This window comes from Chiloscyllium plagiosum, unplaced genomic scaffold (genome assembly GCF_037043375.1).
Source record: "Chiloscyllium plagiosum isolate Xiang-an unplaced genomic scaffold, Cpla_swu_hap1 HiC_scaffold_9, whole genome shotgun sequence".
Lineage (NCBI taxonomy): Eukaryota > Metazoa > Chordata > Chondrichthyes > Orectolobiformes > Hemiscylliidae > Chiloscyllium > Chiloscyllium plagiosum.
In genome coordinates this window covers 66,930,295-66,950,149 of record NW_028270147.1, presented here as the reverse complement: position 1 = coordinate 66,950,149, position 19,855 = coordinate 66,930,295, and the positions used below count along the sequence as shown (strand labels likewise).

Here is a 19,855-nt window from a genome sequence, read left to right as displayed (position 1 = left end):
TGAGATTTTGGAAGCCAAAGTCAGTAGATTTGAGCTGGAAAAGGACAGCCGGTCAGACAGCACCAAGGAGCAGGAAAGTCAATGTTTTGGGCGGAAACCCTTTGTCAGGGCTTTCCTGCTCCTCGGCTGCTGTCTGACTGGCTGTCCTTTTCCAGCTCACATCTACTGACGCTGGCTTCCAGCATCTGGAGTCCTTACTGTCTCTTAGTCACTGGGATAACTCCCCTGCTTGTCTGTGAAATAGTGCCATGGGGTCTTTTACATCTACCTGAGCAGTTTAATGTACCAATAAAACGACAGCACCTCTGCATTTCCCTCAGTTCAACTCTGGAATATCAGCTTTATTTTTATGCAATCAATTGGAACCTCTTTAATTCACCCATCTTTCCCTTTCAATAGAATGAAGATGAAGGTTTTTATGGGAGGATTATTCTGTAACTAATGGCATTCCCTGTTATTTCAATGTTCACATATGACGCTAAGCAGTAAACATTGACAGGATGTTTAACAATGGATGGTGAAGTCTGCTCTCTCTTTGCTCTTCTGGGTTTTTATTTGGAGTGAGTACCAGATATTAATTAAGAACAGGAGCCAAAGTTTAGCTTTCTTTCTTTAAACCCCATTGTGCTAACATCATACTCATTCTTCCCATGGAACAAAGTAGGCCGTTTGACCAAATGACAGTTTTACTCTGTACCTGTTATCACAAGGCTCAGGGTGCTTATTCTTCCATTTACTATTCCAGATCACAGACAATGTAAATGATGCGACCATGAATGTAGCAGGTACACAGAATTCCATTAAAGGAACAATGGATTTGATCAGCAACCTACTGATTTCTATGGGTGAGTATGACAAATTTCAGAATTGAACCCCCCAAGAGTCTGTAACGATAATGCAAACTCAGCATACATTAAGTACTTGGAAACAAAAAGATTAATCAAAAGCTTTCTGAAAAATGCATGACTTTTTAAAATCCTTGAACCTCTGCCATTACTGGCATTAGTGAGGGGACAGACAAAGACTCTGAAGACCTCTGTAGAACCTGTTCCAACAGATCCAAGTTTAATTCTGGGACTTTTGGGAGCATTTGGGATAGGTATTGGATCGAGTCAGGTATCGTGTATCAGGGTCATCGGAGTGCCACGGTAGCTATTTAAAAGGCTCATTGGGACTTCATTCTCATTGTTTTCTTATATTTTAAACTCTCTAGTCCTCATCGTTAACCTTCCCATTTAATCCATGTGTCAGCTCCATGTCAATACATGCCACTACCTGCCTCCTATTGGTCTGTCATATTCTAACTGGTAATGCATGCCTCCACCAATGGCCCCTATAACTTTCATGCCAACTCTTTCATTCCCTTTCTGTACATTCTGTGCAGAACTAATTAACCTTTCGAAAACTGCAGACAGTATAACCTGCTAAAAGCGGTGTGCTTTTCCAGCACCACACTTTTCAAACCTGATAAAAATGACAAATAATTAGACCTTAAAGTATGAAAAGCAGAAGCTATTAGCCCCATTATGCATGTTTGGCTGAGAGACCAGGATCCCATAAACATTTTAACTTGTTTTACACAGTCGAAAGAAAATGAATCATTCCCTGATTAAAAACTCTATGGCTTTATAATAAGCTTTTTCTTCAGTGAACTGTTTATTTTCATAAGATAGAGATTTCAGGTGCTATAGCTTCTGACATTGATACTTTAAGGGTCTGATGGATTGACACTTGGTTGTAGCAAAAGCAAATTTTTAAAAGAAATGTAAGAATAGAAATTTCTTCAGTTCAACACATAACATTTTTACTCTAGGATTGATTGGTCCAATTATAGAGGGTGTAACTGGGGAATGGACATGCAAGTGCCATGAATTGCCATGGAGGCTATGAGGGGCCTTTAGGGTGGGTGCAGGCATGAGTTGGCATGGAAGGTAACAGATAGGGTCTTTTCACCTTGTCTTGTAAATGCTCCAATATCTAGACTTTGTTTCCTGAAACTGTGATTCAAGAGTTATTTATAAATTTGTCCAACTCCAGGATAACTTCAGAGGATTAGGGTATATGATGGCCATGTTGTAATTACAGGGTGCAACCTTATTATTTGGACTGTAATCCTGCCCCATTGAAAGTTACATGTGCCAGGAATGGGGATGCAAATTCAGAATTGGGCCCAGGGTGTCTTTTTAAAGTTCCAATCTGTCGCCCCAAACCCAGCAGTGAGAAGCATGATAGTTCAAGTCCAACTCTCTATGTGTTTGTTTTTGTTTTTAAAAAGGCTGATTTTAAATGGATTGACAGAGGGTAGATAGTAACCCACTAATATTTAACTAATATAGAAAATGAACTAAACTGAAATGAAGCACTGCACGTAAAGAGTATACAGCATGATTTACTAACTGAAAGAATAGAGCATGATTCACTAACTGATGCAATCTCCATATAATTTAACACATTGCACAATAACAGATTCTTGTCCTGTTAGAAACTTGAACCCGAGTTTTAGTTCCATCTAGGGCAGGATTAATTACATGCCTGTGCCCTTATGTCTGCTGGATACATTCCAATGCACAGGCTGTTCCAGGTCTTTGACGCTATTCCAAGACCATGACATTGCCCATTAATAGCTTCATGTTGAACCTCTCACTGGCTTTTTTTTTATGCATCCAAGTGGAAAAGTGTTCAGCATCAGCTTTGAATCGGCTTGGGAATCCTGGCATTTTGCTGCACTGTGCCATTAAAGTGCAGTATTCACCACGCTGCTCTGTTATTTCAACACAAACAATGCAGGTTTGAGGCGGAGGCACACAGCAATGTATTGATTAGTTTGAATGCTGGTTTTGCTAACCTATACGAAACAAAGCTGTCATGGATCTTGTACAGTGCCAACACAAGATGACATCCTCAAAGTTTCAGAATGTATATTTCAACATCTCAGAATGCACCAGTATCTTGATCAGATCTGCCAATGGGCCAAACAGTGGCAGATGGAGTTTAATTGCATGGTGTTGCACTTTGGAAAAGCAAATTAGAGCAGGACTTATGCACTTAAGGTTCTAGGGAGTGTTGCTGAACAAAGAGACCTTGGAGTGCAGGTTAATAGTTCCTTGAAAGTATTCAATTAGATTACTTCCAGTGTGAAGACAAGCCCTTTGGCCCAACAATCCACACCGACCTGCCGAAGCGCAACCCAGCCATACCCCTACATTTACCCCTTCACCTAACACTACGGGCAATTTAGCCTGGCCAATTCACCTGACCTGCACATCTTTGGACTGTGGGAGGAAACCCACGCAGACATGGGGAGAATGTACAAACTCCACACAGTCAGTCACCTGAGGTGGGAATTGAACCTGGGTCTCTGGCGCTGTGAGGCAGTAGTGCTAACCACTGTGCCACTGTGTTGCCCAAGTAGAGTCACAGGTAGATAGGATAGTGAAAAAGGCTTTCAGTGTGTTTGCCTTTATTGGTCAGAGTATTGAATGTAGGAATTGGGTGGTCATGTTGCAGCTGTACAGGACATTGATTAAGCCACTTTTGGAATATCGCATGCAGTTCTGGTCTCCCTGCTATAGGAAGGATGTTGTGAAACTTGAAAGGGTTCAGAAAAGATTTACAAGGATGTTGCCAGGGTTGGAGGATTTGAGCTACAGGGAGAGACTAAATAGGCTGGCGCTATTTTCCCTGGATTATCAGAGGTTGAGGGGTGACCTTATGGAGGTTTATAAAATCATGAGGGGCATGGATAGGGTAAGTAGACGGGTCTTTTCTCCAGGGTGGGGCAGTCCAAACTAGAGGGCATCGGTTTAAGGTGAGTGGGGAAAGATTAAAAGGGTCCTAAGGAGCAATGTTTTCACACAGAGGGTAGTGCATGCATGGACTGAGCTGCCAGAGGAAGTCATGGAGGTTAGTACAATTGCAACATTTAAAAGGCATCGGGATAGGTATATGAATAAGAAGGGTTTACAGGGATATGGGCCAAGTGCTGGCAAATGTTACTAGATTAGGTTAGGATATCTAGTTGGGACAGACGAATTGGAACAAAGGATCTGTTTCCATGCTGTACATCTCTACGACCCTATGTCTCTATTTTAGAGTGTGCAAAACCAGCCTGTGAAATCTTGACTTGATAATCTTTATTATTATTGCTTAAGCATCCGTACCTTCCGTACCTTCACAGATATCTTTCTATCTCATAACTGTTCTTTCATCTTATGGACTATTATGGTCATGAAAGCACTGTTTAAATCAATGCTCTCTCTTTTACAGGTAACTCAGCTGAGATTGATGCCACCAACTTACAACGTATAGAAGCTTCTCTACAAATCTCTAAAGACCAATTGACAAATGAGCTTCAATTGAAGCAACAAGAATTGCAGGAAGCTTCCAGAGAACAAAGAGAAGCATTAGCAGCTTATGATCAAGATATTGAGGACATTCGTGGAGCTATTAAAAACCTAGAAAACATTAGAGACACTTTACCTCTTGGATGCTTCAATACTGCAGCCAATGAAAGGCCCTAAGTGCTTGACCTCTTCTGACAGAAGTTGTACTGCTAAAATTAATTGCGAAAAGTTTCTGTTTTAAGAAAATCCTCAGCAAAAGACATTCTATGCAACACTTTACCAGCATCAGACAGACAGATAAGACATGAATACATTAACAGCCTTTGCAATAATAATTACTTTTAAGTTGATACTTGATTGAATTAGATGCCAATTTCACCATGTCCTTTCCATTACTTATTCTATGTCGCATGTGTTGCACTATTGCTATGGTGCTATATTCAACTATTCCCACTCATATCTAACCAGGTTGCTGTAAAAAGAAAATAATTTATTTTTCAGAGGTAGTCAACTATAAGAAACCGGACCAGATATTTATGATCAATTTTTCATATATACAAAATCCTGCAGCATTGCAAGTTATAGTTTACTGCTGCTGGGTCTGTGATATATGAAGGCAATACAAAACAGTATTGCTTGTTTCAGTGCCATACCTGTGCATTTATTCTGACACTATCATTAATATTTGAAATCCACCTCTTACAACAGTAGCTGAAAGCCAATATGTCTCGTGAAATACAGTCTGGATCCTTTGGCGGCCTATGGATTATTTGTACAGATAATTGGCTGCTCCAATGGCTGCTGTTATCGTGCTGTCTGTGTGAATTGTAAGAGTGGCCAGTACTAAAAACCGATTTAACAAGGACAACCAAAATAACTCCTAGAAATCTACTGTACTTGTATTGGATGTTGACTGGACTAGTTGGGATGCAGTGAGAAGGAGGAAGGAGGGAGGAAGAGAAATCAGCCAAGTTTCCTTTCCTGATTGCGACCTATTTCCAGAGTTGTTTTATTCTTTATAAAATGTAGATGCTGCTGTCAAAGCCAACATTTGTTGTCCAATACCATTGCCCCTGTGGCTGACTGACTCTATTGATGTTCCCCCTCGACACTAATGCGTGAAAAGTAGCCACCCTTAGTGAATTATGGGAAACCTACTGGTTCCTGGGGAGTTGCTGCCAAATGAATTTCAGAAAAAAAGCAACATTGGAGTCAGGTGGAGAAAATGCAAGAAATGAAAATTGGTGAAAACTGTGCCCCACATAGGCTGTACTTATTTAGGTTTCACTGTTTAAACCTCATGTAGACTGACTGCTTTAGTCTTTACCCAAAATGTTGGTTTTTATTAAATTTGCAAAATCAACCAAAAACTAACCAATCATTGAAATGCAGCATTTTAGGCACATGACTCTCAGCTGGTTTATCTCCTAAAGCATATTTCTGAGATTTTAAACCTCCAGCCCCAAAGATAGATTTGGTGGCATGTTTGCTTCTGCATTTCATTCGCTGCTCCAAGTGTTGCCCTTTTCTTTTTCTTCTTCCTCTGAAGGCAGAGAAACAACCAGTTTGGCCTCCTGCAGACTGTATGGGATTGCATGCTGCTGCAACATGAACTCCAACCTAAGTGTAGAGACAAATGAGGTTATATGGAAGGGGGAAAAAATAGGAGTTAATGGCTTGATTCAATACTGAGATGAAACATAAATTATGGGAATGGAAATTCAGCCTGACACTAACCAAAGGTTGGTCTTTCATCTATAACTGATGCAGGTTTTACATTCTAGATATTTAGACAGACTAGAAAGTGACTGAATATATGGATGTGGTAACGCATGTTTTAAACGGGACAATTGTTTGAGAATGTATCTTTCTATCTATCTATCTATCTATCTATCTATCTAATCTTTAATATATATAGAAGCAAATAGACTGACTTGTATTTTGACTATTCTGACCACTGTGTGCATGCTTTGTTAGAAATTTTAGGTCAATGCTGGTTAAAGATTAATGCAGAAGTGTTCTGACACACTTTACCCACTGAACTCAATTAGAACAGAGGAATTATGAGATGGAAAATGGCCGATTACATTTAGTTTGCCATCTAGTGTCATGATTTAATGATAGTAGAGTTAATGATTAATTAAAGAATTCAATCTCTTGCTATGTATAGTAAAGCCAGAAATAACTAGGGAGACTCTGTGATGGATGATTAAGAGTTAAAAATCCAAAATTGCCGTCCATCTGCACAAATTGCAAATGAAACTCATTACATTTATAGAGGAGTTTAGTTTTTCATGTGGGCCAAATTCTGAGAGACAACACATTCTCCTCATGTCACCACACAGCTAACATTACATTTTGTCCAGCCCATCTGCCAGATGTTCATAGCCAGAGCTATGTCTTGTTTGCTGATGATATCCCTCTTGTCATCCTTTCTACTTAAATCTTTACTACTGAAATTATTACAAATCTTCAATAGCAAGGAAACATAAGGAGCTGATTAGAGAGATTAGATTAGATTAGCGAAGTGTTGAAACAGGCCATTTGGACCAACAAGTCCACTGACCCTCTGAAGAGCAATGTATTATATGTTAGTAAAATTGTAGATGCTTTCACAACATGTTTATAATGTTACTATCCACACTGATGAGAGTTATTCCTCTCTTAACAATATTTAGTCATTTAGCATCCACCTGCTTGTCTTCTAGTGCCATAGTTTGGAAAGGCAACACAATTTCTAGTATATGTATGTAAACATTTGCAGGGGCATAGGAATGAGTAGAGGGTTGGGACTAATTGGACTGTTCTTTTTAAGAGCTATCATAGATACAATGGGTCAAATGACCTTCTTTGGTGCTGAATGCTTATGTTCTTTTGGAGCTAGAATATTAGTCAATAGTCAAGTGGGAGCAGGGGGGAACTGGATTGAGATTAGGAAACCTGGAAGAATATTTCCATTCGTGCCCTATTAAATATATTTTCTCTGTTCTAAACCAATTGAGGGGTTATGTAGCTAACAACAGATTGGCCTTTACCAAATCTGTAACCAGGGAATATAAAGGAGGAAATGTGGGGTCAGAGGCCAGGATTTAGTTGCGTGGGGATTAGAGGTGTGTATGAGATCAGGAATTGGGGTGGCATAACGTGGGTAATTGAAAGTATCATTGACAAGGCTGGAGGCTTTACGGCGATCAGAAGGGCTGTACGGAGAGGCCAATCTTGTGGATTTAGCAATGTCCATAGTCTGGTAGATTATAAGTATAAAAGATGTGAATCTCAGGTCAGACATTGGATTTTAGATGTGAGGCCTTGTTCAGAGTCTGTCTATGTCCTAACCTGGAGCCAGACTGGTTTTATTTCCAAAGTAGGAATTTATAAAATGCTACATTGAGCAACTGTCTACAGGTTGTGTACTTTTTGAACAAAATAGAATGTATCTGCAATACAAATTTGCAAATGCAAATTCACCCCATAGACTTCTATGTATATGTGTGTGTGAGGGGGAGAGAGAGAGTGTGTGTGTTCGTGTGTGTGTGAGGAAGAGAGAGAGAGAGAGAGTACATGAGAGAGAAGTGAACTAGTTGGAGGAGGTTTAGAGTTAGGATTCAGATTTTGAACACTTTAACCTTTTAACCAACCCAAATTCTCCATTCTTTTAATTAAAATTAATCTCATTGTCTTTATGTTAATTCAGCAAAGATTGGATTCACCACAATACAAAGTGTAATTTTTTGGCCACTTCCTGTGATCTGAGCTTGTATCAATAAAGACTGTGCTAATTCTTGTAATTTTAAAATTCAATAACTGATGTCATAAATGAATATCTCAGTTGTTACAAATTTTCTTAAAAAGAAGACAATAATTTGTTATGTCTAGTGTTATCTTGTTTAGAATTGGTTTTGGATAGGTTATTTCCTTTCACAGAATTAAGCTCGCATCTTGTGTTTAGACTAACTTTCTATTCACATACCCAGACACAATGATCAGGAACCACCTAAAATATTCTGTCTCTTGGCTGTTTTGATGTGTATGATTTTCTGAGACTTATTAATAGGTTCTAGAAAACTGAGTCAATTTTATCTCACTGACTACCTTCCAATTGTGAAACACTGAACAAAATGAAACATGCACATTTTTTCCATTTATGACACCCTTAAGATATCCAAATGTTTTTTATGACCAAAGGATTATGCTCCAAGCACATTCTGTATAGGATAAAGTGAGGACTGCAAATGGTGGAGATCAGAGTCAAGAGTATGGTGCTGGAAAAGCACAGCAGCACATCCTAGGAGCGGGAGAATCAAAGTTTCGTTCCACATTCATCCTAATGAAGAGCTTATGTCCAAAACGTCGATTCTCCTGCTCCTCATATGCTGCCTGACCTGCTGTGCTTTTCCAGCACCCCACTCTTAACACATTCTGTATAGAAAGAATAAGACTCTGCTGCATAAATCTAGATATTTACACACACACATTTCTTTGTTAGGTACTGATGCCCTTGTTTTGTTGCAGGCTTGGAAAAGCTGGATTCGTTCTCCTCCAGTTCTCTTCCTTTTTGTAATCAGCAACTTGAACCTTCCGGTGCAAGTTGACTTCAGAAAAGTTGTAATATTTGTAGTAAAATGTGAAACATTTTCATAGATCTTCTTATTTATTTTGAGATGCACAATGACTATCACTTTGTTTTGTGTTATTGGATTAATTAAAAGCCTTGCTAGTTATGAGTCTGGAGAGCTGGACACTCTTCATTTGTTTCAATAACATTCAGAAGGTATAGCCTTTCAGTAAATGAGTTTGAAGTGTTTTTGTTTGTTGCCAAAATACAGTATCACATTGAAGTACATAAATAAAGGTATGACTGGTACGTTCTTGCAACATTTGTATAATGCTAATTTCTTAAAATGGGTATTTCTCAGCAAAGATGGACCTTCTAATGACTGGGTGCAATTTTTTAAAAACCATTACATCAAAATAAACCAGTTGTCGAATAACATTTTCACTGTAATTGTAACGAATAAGTAGCAATATGTTATCTTTAATTCATAACCAAATAGCTACATTGCACTGCTGGAATCTAACTTGTGCTTTCTGCATGAAGACTATATGCCTTATTTAAGTATCTCAGTATTAACTGAGTTTGGAAACATTTTTACTTTGAAGTATTTGAAGACATTCATTTGCAAACGATTAATTATTCTTAGTTCCCTGATAATTTTCAAATAAAAATTATTTTAAAACCTGATTCTGCATTTTGATTTCAACTTTTGAAAAGCTGTCTGGTAGAAAATAGTTTGGTATTGGTACATTAGACTGAATCTTATGTTTTTGTTTGGCCAAGATGGAGTGGTGTTGAGTTATTTGGAAGGATTCTTGCCATGGAGCCTAATGGGTTTCCATGCTGTCCCTTACCAAACTTGTCTCATGAACTAACTTCTACAGTGACCCTCACATCCAATCCATTTTGTACCATTGAAGACCGTGGAGGCCACGTCAGTGAATATATTAAAGAAAGAAAGACTTCACTTTCTGGTGGTTAAAGGGGTATGGAGAGAGAGTGCCATTGATGTAGAGTATCAGCCATGATTGCATTGAACAACAGTATGGGCTTGACAGGCCGAATGACCCATTCCTGCTCCTATTTTCTATGTTTCTATGTTCTTTGAGATGAAGAGAAGAAGATTACTTGAGAAAAGTTGTCATGGGTCATGGAAGACTACCTTCCTTAAATCTCACTCAAATAAACAATTTGAAAAGAAAATAGAACATTCAATCCCTAGTTCTATTCACACTGTGTTTCTGCTTTTAGTGTTGTTCTGATTCCGCATTGTTTTTGTCACACTGTCATGTCAGTGTGATGTTTGTACTTGATACGATCTCAGTTCCAGGTACCTGCTCGGAATTGCTGTTGGATTTCAGGTGGCTGTTAGATCCTTTTTTGTCTGATGTTCAGATTGGCAGTCGTTCAGGATCTGTTCCCTTAACAGATCTGCACCATATATCACAACAGGGGCAGGAATGGAGACTAAACCGATGTATCAGATAGCTCAGCTGGACAGCATGCTCACTTGCTGACACCATGTTGCCTTGGAACAATTTTCTGTGGCTGGATCAGGTGCTGACAGGCTACCCTCCCCCACCCCAATTCCAAGCAGCATATGGAAAATTAATTAAAGGTGAATAAAATGTGCTGTAGAGTCCATGGATCATGTGTATATTTGTTGTAGGCAATTGCACCCACTTTTGAGTTATAAAGAAAATCTTCTGTTGTGCTTATCATTGCAATTCAGTCCTACATTCCTGATCTCTCGGTATCTGGGACTTGGGCACCTCAGAGGATCTCCACATGAGTCTGCTCCTGGGCCTGTCCAGGCAGCGGGCTGTGGCTTGGGTTATTTCTGCAGACTATCTACTCCTCTTTCATGGTTCGGTTCATACCATGGAAAAAGAGCACATGATGTCTGTCAATGCTAGCGATGTCTTTAGGGAGGAGGGCACTGCAGGGTGTAAAATACTTCATCTCCCCCTCCAACTCCCCTCTCTACCTACCTGCCCCTCACCATTGATGGTTTTGGTTGCCTTTAACAGGCTTTGCATAGAAATTATTCAATTGGAAATATGGATGATTCACTGGTGGTGGTTAATAGATGGAAAAAAATCACTGGTGATTCTTTTAGATTAGATTTCCTACAGTATGTAAACAGGCCATTCGGACCAACAAGTCCACACCAACCCTCCAAAGAATAACCCACCCAGATGCATTCCCCTACCCTGTATTGAACCCTGACTTGGCAATTTAGCTTGGCCAATTCACCTGACCTGCACATCTGTGGATTGTGGGAGGAAACCAGAGCACCCGAAGGAAACCCATACAGACACGGGGAGAATGTGCAAACTCCACACTGACAGTCGCCCGAGGTGGGAATCAAACCTGGGTCCTTGGCGCTGTGAGGCAGCAGTGCTAGCCACTGTGCCACTTGGGGAGAGAAAATGTTCAGTTGTTTGTAAGAGCATTTAGTGTCGTATGCCCAATCATCGTCATCAATGACCTTCTCTCCATCATGAGGTCAGAAGTGGAGATGTTTGCTGATGATTGCACAATGTTCAGCACCACTCACGAATGGACAATATTCACACTTGGATACCACTACCCCTTGCCATTCAATGGTGTTACTATCACTGAATCCCCCACTATCAATATCCTGAGGGGGTTATCATTGACCAGAAACTCAACTGGACTCGTCACAGAAACACAGTGGCTGTAAGAACAGGTCAGAGGCTAGGAAGACTGGCGTGAGTAACTCACCCCTTGACTCTTCAAAGTCTGTCAACCATCTATAAGGCACAAGTCAGGAGCGTGAAGGAAAACTCCCCACGTGTCTGGAGGAGTGCAGCCTCAACAACACTCAAGAAACTTGACACTATCCAGGACAAAGCAGCCAGCTTAATTGGCATTGCATCCACAAGCATCCACTCCCTCCATCACTGATGCTTACTTGCAGCAGTGTGTACAATCTACAAGATGCACTGCAGAAATGCAACAAAAATCCTCAGATAGCACCACAACCACTTCCACCCAGAAGGACAGGGGCAGCCAATATCCGGGAACTGTACCACCTTCAAGATCCCGTCCAAGTAACTCACCATCCTGACTTGGAAATATATCATCATTCCTTCACTGTCACTGGTCACCACTGCCCCACAGCAATGGCACATCAGGATCAAGTGCCACCAGAACTAACTTGACAGAATTCCTTTGAGATTGAAATTTCCAATTGGGATCTATCCAGTGTCTGGACATGTCCTTAGTTAGATTGGGGACTTTGGAGCTTTTGGACTGACTTAGTTTAATTGCTTTCAAGATAAAATGAGAGGAATTAAAGACTACTCAGACTGATACGTTATAATTAAACCAATCCCCTTGGATCTGACCTGACTCCCTCTGATTCCCATTCAGACCAGACTATCCCTGCCCCGAAATCCCCTGCCAGACACCCCATGAATAGCAAAGTCTCATCACTGGACCTAAACAACACATCCCGGCCCAATAGCTCCCCTCCAACCCCACTGCCCCCTGACTCCACTTGTCCTCCAGCCTAAACTGACCTGACTCTCACTCCTCCAGGTTCCCAAGACAACTCCACAGGTGGACCCCTCTGTTAGTCCAAAGCTCAATTCCAGACTGGCACCTCAAACAGACACTAATCATTACCCACTTACCTGTTACTCAACGATTCATCTACCTGCCACCTACTCCCCATCCACCTTCCACCTTACCCCTCAACTACCTGGCACCCTAATACCTCATTCACTTGGCATACTAACCCTTCATCTAGTGGGCATGCCCCATCTCCCTCCCTTCCCTCACACAGAAATGTTGCTCTGCTTGTTGCAGATGCTGAGTGGTTGGCACAAATATGGAGGCCAAGTGATCCAGGTACGACAGTGACATGTCAAGCTGACAGAAGGCGAGATACACGCGCCATCAGCTGAGGACTATCAAACAGCAAGGCCACCGTACGATTATTTGACTATCGAACAGTGCAAGGCATGGTAGGGCAGCAGAAAGCAGGCATGCTGCTGGCCTGCTGTAGAAACCAGGTGACTTTGAACTGAAAGAGCAAGGGAACAGCCCTGTGAGATAGGGAGAAAGTGAGGACTGCAGATGCTGGAGAACAGAATCGAGAATGTGGTGCTGGAAATGCACAGCAGGTCAGGCAGCATCCCAGGAGCAGAAGAATCAACATTTCGAGTTCCTACATCAGGATGAATTCATTCACGAAAATGGGCCACTGTCCACCTGCATATTGAAATCCCCATGATCACTGTAACCTTGCCTTTCTTACATACCTTTTTTTTATCTCCTGGTGTATCTTGTGCCCCACATTCTGATTACTGTTTGGAGGCCTGTACGTAACTCCCATGATGGATTTTTTTTATCTTTGCAGTTCCTCATCTCTACCCACACAGAATGAACAGGGCCATGATTGAAAGACGGAGCAGACTCGATGGGCTAAATGACTTAATTTCACCTCCAATTTCTTATGGTCTTATCAGATTTGCCAACAATGTCTCTGGTAAATGAACATCTGCTGGCCAATACTTAGAATCTAAACTCAGGCTTAAAGGATAGTCATGTGAGCAAGACTGTGCAAAACTCCTGACAATATAACATTACACAGTCGCAAGAACATCACGATGAGAAATTAACAAGAAAAAGTGATGACCGTGGCGATCTCTGGGGAAGCAAAGTTTATTACTAGCTATATAAAAAAAATCTGTAATACCCTGATATTTATGTGCAACACTTACTTAAGAACAATTTCAATGACTGTGTACCCACTTTATTCCTTCATAATTTCTGAAGCTGTCACTGAAGTTCAGGAACACAGACTACAAAATGAAAGTCTCATATGGGTTATTTATTGTCGTTGACATTTTTACATGCTTCCTGTCGGATTTTTTGTTCTTTGGTCTGTAACAGTTGCACAATAAACTATCATATTGCATTTTAATGGACTGGTTTAGTACTTTTTAGTTAATATCTTTAATGAGTTTGCAGCACATGGTAGTGGTGGTCAATGTGTTAGATCTGCCCCTAGGGGTTTGTCCCAGATAGTTCGATGGCAATGCTACGCAAACAATGAGAGGCAACATGATGTGGACACAAGATTATTGGCCCTTTCTAGGTGAAGATCCACTATCTGCCAGTTGAATAAGAACAAATGACAATTATAATTTACCAATGCCTGAAGCAGGTTTTAATTTCTTTTTGCAACAGAAGTAAAAGTGCTGGCAAATCTTAAATTTTGTTTATGGCATAATATTAATGCAATACATTTTACTTTGTGCATCTGTGTGCTTTTAACTGCTTACGGCTGACATCGAATGATTGATTGGGGGAATACACTTTAACTAGATCGGCTGAGAGTTTACATTTGTTTTATGTTTAAGGGTTATTTTCTGAAAGCATATTGCTCCAGAGAGCCATGATTGTTTGGAAAAATATTATGACAATTTGGATTGGTTTGGCACATGATTTTCTATTTGTTATTTCTGTTAAGAGTGTGATATCCATGTTGCCAAAGCAAAACAAAAGTTGGATCATTTTGTCAACAAGCTAAGTGGCAGCTAAGAAGTTTTTACTTTTGGGGCTTAGAATAGTTCAGCTTTCTATTCAAGGACATTGCTGTCATTGCTCCCTTTACCTAAAACTATTTAACATTCACTGTGCATTATCAGGTGTATTAGTTTTGTTTTCTAGAGATTAACTATTAATTACAAATTAAGAGAAACCGAATAGAATATTTCTAATCCTTCCTCCATCTTGCAAATCAACTTAATTATCTTCAGATGTTAAGTTCTAAACATTGTCTTAAATCTAAGGTTGTAACCTAATTATTTGTCAAGAAGAATGCTAACTGACCTATAGTTTGTTCTCACCTTCTTTTGTCATTGCTTTAAAGTTCCAACATGTATGGTTTTTCTATTTTCACTTGACCTCTGCTGGATGTGTATTTGGATGTGGGGCAATGGATGGGTCTGGCATGACTGTGCTGCCTTTCAAGGTTGAAAAGCTTGCCATGGTCTTGGTAGGCCAGTTTGTCGGACATGGAGCGATAACCATGGTCCAGGTATCTGGTGTATGGCAGAATTAAATGTCATTCCATTGCTTGGTGTGTACACTCCCACAGGTTGGCTTAATGTTAGTGGGTATTAAAATATGATAATGTATAAACAATGTTCCAATTCATGTTTCTTATCTCCCAAGGGTCTTTCAAGTGTCCCTCAAAAGTGGTGCAAGAGGAAGACAAAGACTTCTCCAAGGAGTTCACTCATTCTGCACGGTCACATGGAGGAAATACTTGAAAGTGGAAATGAAGTGGATCAGGCTTGAGGGGCCGAATGGCCTACTCCTCTTCCAATTTCTTTTGATCTTATAGAACTCAAGCACAACTGCCATCCATTCAGAAAGCTACAGTTTGGTGGGACTGCCAATACAGATGGATAGGACACCCATAAAAGTAAGCTGTTGGACACATGGACTGTACTGGAGAGCCCCAATTATAGGGTGTAGGACATTCCCCACACTCTGCTCAAGTGGAAGCAGATGCCAGAGATCAGGGATTTTTCTGGATGTGTGAAAGTGGCTGTAGTATGGCATGACTGGGGAGAAATCGGAGAAGTCTTTCTATAGTATGACAGCCACGATGTCTCAGGCCTTCATATTTATATCTACATTCAAGAAAATGCAGCCTCCCTTAGGAAGCATCACAGGTGTTAGCTAATCTAGAGCATTAACTAATGGCTTGCACTGTCAGGATAGAGGGAAGCATTATCTTAGCCATTCAGATCTCACTGAAATGCAGAAAAGTACTATTTGGCACTTGTCTAGTCAAGAAATACAAGCAGACCTTGTGAGAAAAGGTGGAGAAAGTTGATGTGGAGGTGGGAAAGTGTGGGATGGCTGGAAGTCATTATACTTCTCACCCTTTAACCATTCAGCGACAGTGTCAATTACCTCTGCCCTGAAGGTTTCGTTTACCACTGTAAAGTTGTAGATGGACAGTATTTGACAGGACCCTTCTGACTTTCCAAATTTAGAAAGTGTCAACAGCATTTAAGTAGTCAGAGCAGAGATGTGAGCAGCCTGGCACAGAGGGAACACTTGTAGGAATTGTCAAAAAAAAATGAAAATAAAGAATTTTTATTTACACTAGGGAATTCATCTGGGTATTTAACATTATGTTCTAGTACATCTATGTTTTTTGCTCATTTCACCCACTCTGTTGGCTCATCTTCTCAATTTCTGCATGCTTCCTGCTGCTGAATTGTTGCCTTGTGAACAAATATACACCAAGAGTTAAAGAATAGCAATGTGCACTCATGAAAGGGATAGATTGTTGATTGTGGGCCTGTGTATCACACAGAATTCAGAATTTGTGTTCCAGAAGCTACATCACCTCACTTTAACAGAAATGTGCCTGAATCAGGCTGGTCTGGTCATGTTTGAGTGTGGTGTCTCCTTTGTTGGCTCTTTCTAGCTCCTCTTCTGGACAGCAAAACACTTCTTACAGACCTTGCTTCTGCACAGCTAGTCTCTCTGCTGTCTTGTCCAAGTGCACAGCATCTGAATATCTGGACAGCTGTATGGTACTAATGAGGGCCTACCAATCTGACCAGGCAACTAAATTCCATTTTCACCATCCTGATGGTCTATTCTGTTATACTTCTGGTGCACATGTTGATGTTGATTTCATCTTCCCTGGGTGTCAGAGTTGGCCTCCTCACAGGAGTCATCAGAAACCCACTTGAGATGAAAGGTCTGTAATTTATAGATATACAGCAAACGTTTTATTAACTGACACCTATGGGACCAGGAGTGTGTACTGATTGATCAAGTATTCCGGTTAATCAAAATGTCCATATAATTAATGCAAAAAAACACACACTATATAATAGAAATGTAATGCAGGTGATATACATATCACTTTATCCACAGCATAAATCACTCAAATAATAATGCAAATTCATCTTAAGTAATACTTATTAGCAGAGAGGCTTCTCCCTTGCACCCTTAACTGATGACTCAGATGTCATAGAGATCATGATATTTCAGTAAACGTTCAGTCTTCCAAGTGCACAATTTTTGCTGATTTATCAAGTATGCCAGCTTATAAGATGCCAGTTAAAATAAAGTTTGCTATGTATTAATACTATTCTTTTCAGACTTTGGATTTTGACCTAGTGGCATATGGGTCTGTGTGTATGAAAGTGTTTAATAATTAACTTGGCAGTATTTCTGGAGCCATGACATTTTTTTAAAATCAGTATGTGGTTTAAAACCCAGTTATAAATTACTTTATCTATATAGACCAAAATTTGATGTTATTAGTTCAAACCCATGCATTCAAATAAATGATATTAAAACATATATAAATCAACATCTTAGATCAGACTACAGTTTAATAGTGAAATTTATTGGTTTAAGAGTCATAAGAAAACTCAAGCCTGTCAATCATTTTAAATGTACTTCTGCCAGACTTTATTTTGAAACCAATATGCAATGTGTATCATTGCATGTGATAAAAGAGAATCCAGTGGAATTCTAATCTGTTGACACAGTGAAAGGGCTAGAGGTGGTGGGTTAGGTTTAGTTCAGGCAGCATGTGAAAAACTAGTGCATTGACATTTACCTGCATGCTATTAACTTCTTATTTCAACTAATTTGAATTGTAGCTCTGATAGGTTTGCTGTTTGGAAGTCATTATGATTGTCGAGTTTGGCTTCCAGTTGAGCAAGAAATAGTTTGGAGGAGGTTGTAAAAACAAGTAAGTTTGATTTCTGAGCTCCAGGGATGTGTCGTGGGGGCCCTTTTGTGAAGGGCAATCAAACCCCATAAAGGAATTAAAGATTTAAAGTTTAAATTGCGTAAGGAGTTCAATTCCAATGGGGATGTTTGAACCTAACCCCAGGAGTGGGACAAAACCCTGACTTGTTTTCTCCCTGAGGTTTTCTTCAGCTCACTGCGGCTATTAGATTTTCGGAGGCTTGGGAAAACCATCAGTCATGCTTAAACCTGAAAAGTAGCTAATATCCAAGACTTCTTGCCACATGAACATATTTGAAACACTACTTGGTAGTGTGGATGAGCAGAGGGATCTTGGTGTCCATGTACACAGATCTCTGAAAGTTCCAACCCAGGTAAATAGTGCGGTGAAGAAGGCAAATGGCGTACTGGCTTTTATTGGTAGAGGAATTGAGTTCCAGAGCCCTGAGGTCATGTTGCAGTTGTATAAGACTCTGGTGCGGCCGCATCTGGAGTATTGTGTGCAGTTTTGGTCGCCATACTATAGGAAGGATGTGGAGGCACTGGAACGGGTGCAGAGGAGGTTTACCAGGATGTTGCCTGGTATGGTAGGAAGATTGTATGAGGAAAGGCTGAGGCACTTGGTGCTGTTTTCATTGGAGAAAAGAAGGTTTAGGGGTGACTTGATAGAGGTGTACAAGATGATTAGGGGTTTAGATAGGGTTGACCATGAGAACCTTTTTCCACGTATGGAGTCAGCTATTACAAGGGGGCATAGCTTTAAATTAAGGGGTGGTAGGTATAGGACAGATGTTAGGGGTAGATTCTTTACTCAGCGAGTCGTGAGTTCATGGAATGCCCTGCCAGTAGCAGTGGAGGACTCTCCCTCTTTATGAGCATTTAAACGGGCATTGGATAGGCATATGGAGGATAGTGGGCTAGTGTAGGTTAGGTGGGCTTGGATCGGCGCAACATCGAGGGCCAAAGGGCCTGTACTGCGCTGTATTTTTCTATGTTCTATGTTCTATGTTCTATCGTCCTGTCCCCTAGGGCTGTTCCTGGGAGGAATTAACCAGTGTATTTTATTTCCAGTATGATGTCTTGTGTTAGTCCTAAGTTCAATGTAGCTCAGCGGTAGGCGTATTTATTCTTAAGTCTATTCTGTTGTCTTACCAGAGAGTCAGATGCAACGTAACTAGATACTAAGTACTAGGTAATAAATGTAGCTTGACTAAACTGAACATCACTTCTGCTGAAGGTTTTGTCTGATTAACCTTTCCACATGGTATCAATAACTTTAACCATATCAACAAGAAGAATAATTTAAACCATACCAACAAGAAGAATAATTTAAACCATACTAATAAGAAGAATTGGTAGCAGTGTATCTACCTTAGACATCTCAACTGGTTTTGGTGGCACAAACTACAATAAATCTCACTACCTGGCTTCCTGACATATTTTGCTGCAATTCTTCACATTTCTTTTGATTTAAGAATCATTACTTTCAATTGGACAAAGTCAAAGGAAGAAACTAATACAATTCAGAGCAATTGGTCACACATCAGAAAATTATAAGAGACTTTGATTAACGTAAGAGAAACTGAATGGTGTTATAATATCGATAGAGACTGATAATTTATAAAAACAAGATATTAATTTTCCAGCATGACAAAATTTGGTTTAAAACTTTTACTGTTACATATAAACTAAAATCAACTTAGATTAAAATGTTACAGAAATGACAACTGACATAGCCAACTACAGAACCATTACCTAATTAACGCAACCAAAAATGCTTTCCAACGCACTTGCATATTATGTCACTTTCTTAGCTGGGATATAACCTTTTAGATTAAGTCCCATTTTCCTCCCAGTTTTTCAGCAAAAGCTTCTCCCTGCAGCCCAGAGCAAGTCTTTCAATGTCCTTTGAAAGCTGCTCCACCCACTCTTCTAAATATCACCAAATTAACTTCTAACTGTAAGGCCCTACCTGATAAAACCGTGGTCCTTAAATTTCCAGTCTGGCATTGTGCTTGATGGCTAATACAAAACATTCTTTCTTTGCTTTTCACAGCAAACTTGGTTTTCAGTTTCCATCCCAGGGCCTTTAAACCTGAGAGACAGTACCCAGAAAGCATAGTGTCAAGGGATGAAAACTGACACTTGATTTTCTATGGGTTTGGCCTAGGTATCTCTTTTCATG

General features: G+C 40.1%; 1 protein-coding gene across 1 annotated transcript in view; it reads left to right on the top strand.

Moving 5' to 3' along the window:
- LOC122554461 (laminin subunit gamma-1-like) overlaps positions 1 to 9,585 on the top strand; it is a 72,700-nt gene extending 63,115 nt beyond the window's left edge. The window contains exons 22-23 of the mRNA XM_043699528.2: positions 746 to 845; positions 4,267 to 9,585. Coding sequence (XP_043555463.2) covers positions 746 to 845; positions 4,267 to 4,520 — 354 coding nt within the window. The 3' untranslated portion in view covers positions 4,521 to 9,585. The remainder of the gene's footprint in view (positions 1 to 745; positions 846 to 4,266) is intronic.
- Positions 9,586 to 19,855: the final 10,270 nt, after the last annotated feature.